At 38.2% G+C, this 6,476-nt stretch overlaps 1 protein-coding gene across 1 annotated transcript in view; it reads right to left on the bottom strand.

Annotated features, from left to right (window-relative positions):
- Positions 1-685: 685 nt before the first annotated feature.
- Positions 686-6,476, bottom strand: part of LOC306856865 (forkhead box protein J3-like) — a 110,306-nt gene continuing 104,515 nt past the window's right edge. The window contains exons 10-12 of the mRNA XM_079396384.1: positions 5,930-6,115; positions 5,752-5,853; positions 686-5,086 (exon numbers count right to left, since the gene is read on the bottom strand). Coding sequence (XP_079252510.1) covers positions 4,974-5,086; positions 5,752-5,853; positions 5,930-6,115 — 401 coding nt within the window. The 3' untranslated portion in view covers positions 686-4,973. The remainder of the gene's footprint in view (positions 5,087-5,751; positions 5,854-5,929; positions 6,116-6,476) is intronic.

Below are 6,476 nucleotides of genomic sequence, written 5' to 3'. Positions count from 1 at the left end.
TATGGGTCACCATACTTGGCCACACGTCACTTCACTTTCACACTTTTTCACTTTCACTTATTCCACATATTCCATGGCTGCTCATAAAACATATGTGGGCAATAAATCTTTTAAATTTAATTGAAATTCATTTTATGATTGTACCTGTATATTATTTTCCCACAAAGCATTTGGCCTAGCAACAAGATGGACACAGCACAAATATTTTAATATTTATGAAATGAGAAAAAGGAACAAAAACATCTATAGATATCTGTATGTCAACAAAGATGCGTTGTTTTTTTTTTTTTTTAAGTTGAACTTTTTAACTTGAGAGTACTGTGTCAAGTGAGAGATGCTGCAAAAACGCAAACATCACGTCTGTCTGGTTTACATAGAAAAAATGTTATGTAAAAATGACAACGGCGAATGCTATATACATTGATTATATACATACAATTTTCTGTTAGTATCTCAAAAAAAACAAAAAAAAACAAATCCCAGCTCGAGGACCGCCTCTCTCTCCCATCTCTACACGGTCCTGTCACAAAAGCAAAAATAAATCTTAAAAAATAAGATAATATTTGGGATCAGAAACCGTTTACAGGATATCAATTTCATCTTGGAGTTTTGGTTTTGGGGTATTCTGTGCCAAGTAGTTTTTTGCATGGATATATGAAATAAATATCACAAAGCAGCAAAGATTCCACAGTGAAGTTAACATATTTTATTTCTTTAAGTGCCATTCATGCATATCGGGAGAAGGGGTGGTATTGACAATCCTAATGACACTTCAGAGTTATTTTACAGCACTAAAACCAATACAAAGAGAAGCCGTGTCATCTTATCGGACAGCAAAAGTAATAAACCGTGCAATAACAAAATGGACAAGAGGAAGAAAATAAAGAAAACAACAAATACAAGTAATGACCAGGACAAAATCAAACAGAAAACAAAGATTAAAATAGAATATAAACACTGAACACTGAATGTTGAACCATAGTACAGGTAAAAGGTAGTGTCACACAAAAAGCCAACGCATTTTCATCACATATATACAATATAGATATATACATACTGTGTCACCCTTGGATTGGACAATAACAAAATACTCTGTATTCATCTCCCTCTTTTCTTTCGCAGGTGAACCCGAGCCCTTGCCTTGATCCCTCACCACCCCAGAGGAAAAAAGGACAATCGAAGAGACATATTTACAATAAGCACAACGACACACCAACAATGAATAAAATAGGCTCCAAATACCAGAACTTGTTGGCAGTTTTCTCCCATAAATGTAACCAGGCTTCTTCCTTGATTACAGTAATCTCTCTGGCAGATGCATCCCCACTTGTTTTTAGTTCTTTTTTTTTCTTTTGTTTTACGAAATCTGAGTTGTCTTTAAACAGTTAAAACTTTCACACAACACAAACACAAAATCAAAGGAGCAATGTTTTTCCTTTTTGAGAGAGAGAGAGAGAGAGAGATAGCGCTCATCACCTGTCCTGCTCATATTCTCTAGCGCTCCTGTTACGCTTTCCGTTCAGTCCGATCCTTCAGACTTACGTTACCCTCACCTGGGAAGGAAGCCAATTACCTGCTGCCTTAAATGTTGCAAAATTAAACTTTCTCTCTTTGGCAAACAAGATCCAAACACATCACTATCACAAACAGATTGGCAATACATACAAAATATTTCCAACTGAAAACTGACCCTCCTTCTGCGGTCGACATCCAGACAAAATATGATCGAGGGTGAACACCACAGTATGGTATTAAAGTTCAGACCGAGGGTGGATCCATGCCAGATGTTCACTTGACAGCGAGCGAACGAGGTGAGATCCTGCTCGAGTTAATGAACGACGCAAGCGCTTGTGCTTCTGAATTCTTTTCAAAGTGCACAAATGACCAGATAAAAGCTCTCAAAGCTCTTTGTATGACAAACACTGAGGCTGGGTGAACAAGGCTCGTGAACACTTCAACAGTATCCAAACAAAAACATGATAGAAAGAAAAAAGCAAGAACAGGATGCAGGGAACCAAAGCAGATTTGGGCAATGAAGCTTAGCTTAAGAACAATGTGCACAGCGTCGCAGTCAAACAAAAAACACAGAACTGTCTGTCTGGAGGAAAGTGGATAACGGTTCTGTCACCGTTTTTCCTTCCTTGTAGAATCAGGCAATGGGAGCAGACTCACAAAGTCAGCATCATGGGTAATTTAATTGGATTTCTAGGTTACGTTAGGCTTCAGTAATATGGTCTCGCCAATTTAAACCCTATTAGCGTCAGAGAATCTGACAATTGCTTATGTAATGAGGATATGTAACAAACTACATAGCTGATAGCGGACAGGACTCAGTGAAGAATCAAGCTGAAATGTCATGAACACGAAGAAAGTTTGACTGGGTTCCTTAACCATTACAAACGCTTTCAACGGGTCAATCTCTCAAAACCTGTCATATTTGACCCCAAGATCAAAAGGCAGAAATATTTTGCTCAAAGAATCTTTTAATTTTAAAAATTTTATTCAAGTAAATAGTTTTATTTTATAAAGACTGTTAAAATGTCATTACTAGTAATGCAAGAAAAAAAAAAAAAAAAAAAAAAAAGCGAAATAACACTTTTACTGCCTTTACGCTAAATTTAGTTATTCAACTCTTGATTTTTTTTTTCATGAAATAATACAAATACTGTTTTACAGTAATGAGAAAATAACTACTGAATCATTGCTAAAAATAATAGGAATTACTAAGAAAAATAAACGTAAAATGTCAGATTACGGTAATGGGAATTTTGGAAGCGAGATGTAAATATTTGCCATTATAATAACCATAACGTTTCATGATTAATGTCAGAGCTCCAAATATTATTGGACCTAAAATATTTTTATGTAAACCAAAACTTCTTTTTCTTTCTGATTTCGAGGTTTAAATGTGTGTTTTTATGAAGGACATACGACAAACTGTTCCATTATATTAAGGGCCTTAGGGATCAAAGGCCAATACATCTCAATGACTAGTGTAAATACTTTGAGAGTTTATAATACTGAAATACAAAAAAAAAAAAGATTGTCATAAGATCATTTCACTTTTCCAAGTCTATTAGCACTTACACTCTGACGAATAATAAAACAAAGCCCATAAAGATAACTGAAAACTACTGAAGACCAAGGTGTCCGTAAACTTTCAAGCTATGAGAAACAGATCCACTCCTTCCCTTTTCAACCTCATTTTATGGCTTTTCTAAACCAGCACTGCACTCTAAAATTGGGTCTAATCCAAGTGCTGCCTTTCTCACTGAGAAATACCCCACTAAAGGTCAAATACCGTACATATTTCTAATTTGAGTTCTGCTATTCTAGTCCAGATCTTGTGCATTAGTTTTGTGCTCTTCAAAAGAGATGATTGTAATCACTGATAGCCCTAAATGAATTATATTGCACAAAAACATTCCACAATAATCGCTGATATAATAAAATGACACTGTGGTTTGTAAAGTTAGCAGACATTTTCAACGAAACGTCTTAAAATGTAGACCGTAGTATGCTAATGACAGGTGCTTAAGGGCGCTACACTTGATAGAGCAGGATGCAGTTACTGTCTGGTTCCTGCATCCAGGTTGATGTTTTTTTATTTGAAGGACAGTCTGAATATGTGATTTTAAACTTTGCAGGACTTCTTAGTAGAATTTCCAACGCAGCAGTTAACATTCCTCCAAAATAAGGCTATTAGTGTATCTAAGTATTTTAGTCATCTCCTTTCTCTCAGTATTACGCTACAGCCAGCATTCAAAAGCAAGGTACGCTCTCTGCAAAAAGTCCTCGTCAGTGCAGCAAAGAGCAAGCGATTTCATGTCAGTTGGTCCTAGGGTTAAAATAAAGAGGGCGGACCATTAAGCAAATGTGACTTGACGCGATTTTCATCTCCTTCTCAACCCTGCTGTAAAGAGCAGGCTGATTTCAAAACGTGAACAGGGTTCTCCGGTATCCCACAAATCTGCGGTTAGGGAAGTGATCACTCCGAAATAACGTGTACAATTTTCTGTGGCAGGTCCTGAGGGCTTTAAACAAACTCAAAAAGTAACGCAGTCCGGTCGGGAGACTACAGGTTGACGGCGATGGTCAACAGAACGAGGATTGTACATGCAAACGTAAAGCAAAGAGGAAATCGTTAATAGTGAGGTCTGGATCGATATCATTTTCTGACGGACACGTTCAGACTAGCCTAAAACTATCAGTGACAAAAAACATGACACACTTCAGACAGCAAAGATACACAAGTACATATACTGCAGGTCATGTGGTTTACACGTTTCATTATGAGCCTTAACAATCAGTAAAATCTGCTGGATTTGGATGCATGGCGATGTCGGCATATTACAGTGTGTAGGGTCGGAGGAGCAAAAAAAGGGCTACTTGTGCCTGAATGACGGCAGGTGCATCGAGTGTCACGTTACCTGCACCATCGGCCCTCTTCTGGAAAGTGCCCTGCATCTCGGATGAAGTTTCACAACACAAATGAGGGAGCCAATCTTGTCTGATAGGCAGTCGAGGCCTGAGTTTGTCACCATGAGAGGGGAGAAGAAGCCGGATGCAATCACTCGAAAAATCACAGACCAACAGTTGAAGAGCAGGGGCGAGCTTGGCAAGTTTGCAGAGAGGCTGTGGGTCGGGAAACATTTGACAAACAAACCACTTGCCCCTTGGACAAGTACAAAAGCGATCACTTAAACATGTCCTAGTAAATGTGATTGTCTTCAAAGTAATATCTTTTTTTGTTTGTTTTTGTTTCATAAAAAACACCAGGAACACAGGAGTCTCTTTCAGGTCATAATGAACAACACCTGCACTATTTTTCAAGTGTCCCATTCCAATCTGCCTTCTGTCACGGGCATGCAGACACCTCAGGTCCAGCCCTCTTGCTCTGTAACACAAACACTCTGCCTCCATACGCTCCGCTCTCGTTTTGTCTGCACCACTCTTCGCTCTCGGGGACTGGGTTAGACGATGGAGTCCCAGTCAAAGTCATCTTGGATGTCGTCGGCAGGCATGCGGCGTATCTGGAAGTTTCCAGCAGGCATCATATGCTGCTGGTTCATCTGAGCGTGATGGCCTGAGGGCAGAGCAGAGGGGAACAGTCACGATGTACAATGCTTTAGCGTGCAGAGATTTTTTAAGAAAACTGTATTTCGACTCATATTGTGGAAATATACAATACAAACTGCTAATGAAACACAAAGGTGTGGATGCTTGTTTCCATGTAGTTGCTTTGAATGTGTTTCACTTTTAAATTTAAGTTAAGTGTGGTTCCTAGGGTGTTTTGGGAATAATCAGGGCATCTCTTTGATATCCTGGTCACTATGGCTAAGTTGAAACAAAATGATCACTTATTCAGGAGCATTAAATTGATCAAAAGTGACAGTAAAGACATTTAAAATGTTGCAAAGGATTTCTATCTTAAGAAATGCTGTACTTCTATTCATCAAGGAATTCTGAAGGATTTCTGAGTGATTTCTGAAGGATCATGTGACTCTTAAGACTGGAGTAAAGGCTGCTAAAAAATCAGCTTAGCCATTATAGGAATGAATTAATTTTTAGAAAACATTTTACTATATTATGTGTTCTTTAGGTTAGTTTTTTTTTCTAATCCCAAGTATGAGTGATAGTAATATCGTGATGATGGTATTACATAAAACAAATTTTAGATTTTAAACACTGCATCCTGTTCAACATGATGCACATGCTGCCACATTTATATGAGCTGAAAAGGACAAGGACCTGTCATAGTGGGGCCAGCGCTGCTCATGGGCGGCATATGAGGATATCCCGGTGGACCCATCATTGAACTCAAGCTCTGTCTCGAGTCCATGTACATGTTTCCTGAAAAACACACTGATGTTACTATGTTAATATTAACAGTCTTGATATGTGGCACTGTGGATTGTAGTCCTCTCACCTGTGTTGATGTGTGGGTTGGGCTTTGGATGCATGGAGCCGTGGCACACTGGAGGTTGCACTGCCCCTTGTGGCTGGATTCCAGTGCGAGCAAAGAACTGATTGATGGAGGAGCAGAGGTCTGCTATCTGAGTGGGCTCGAGAGACCAGTTATTCAGCTCCGCCTGCCTCATGCTCTCTTTCAAACCTTCAGAAAAACAGTAACAGATTATTTAATCAGTCTGTCCAGTTGATTTCTCAAAACTAAAATGAAACTGCATGCTAAATGCTACTGTTTTAAAATTAAAATGCACAGTTAATATACAAAACAAACCACAGAAATAGCTTAACAGGTCCTTTGTACAAGTTAATAAGCAATTTTCCAGTGGTTGTCAATTAATAAAGAACATTGCTTCATTATTTACACACAAAAATACACTTTTTTTTTTAAATTTTGGAAGTAATGAAACAATGCAATGTTCTTTATGTTCTTTGCTTAGCAATGCTCTTTTATTCAAACAGCTTCTTGTTTTTCAGTTTAGCTACTCAAATTAGCCATTGCAAATTTA

Source organism: Barbus barbus (assembly GCF_936440315.1).
Source record: "Barbus barbus genome assembly, chromosome: 37".
Taxonomy (NCBI): domain Eukaryota; kingdom Metazoa; phylum Chordata; class Actinopteri; order Cypriniformes; family Cyprinidae; genus Barbus; species Barbus barbus.
This window is presented reverse-complemented; position numbering and strand designations above follow the sequence as displayed.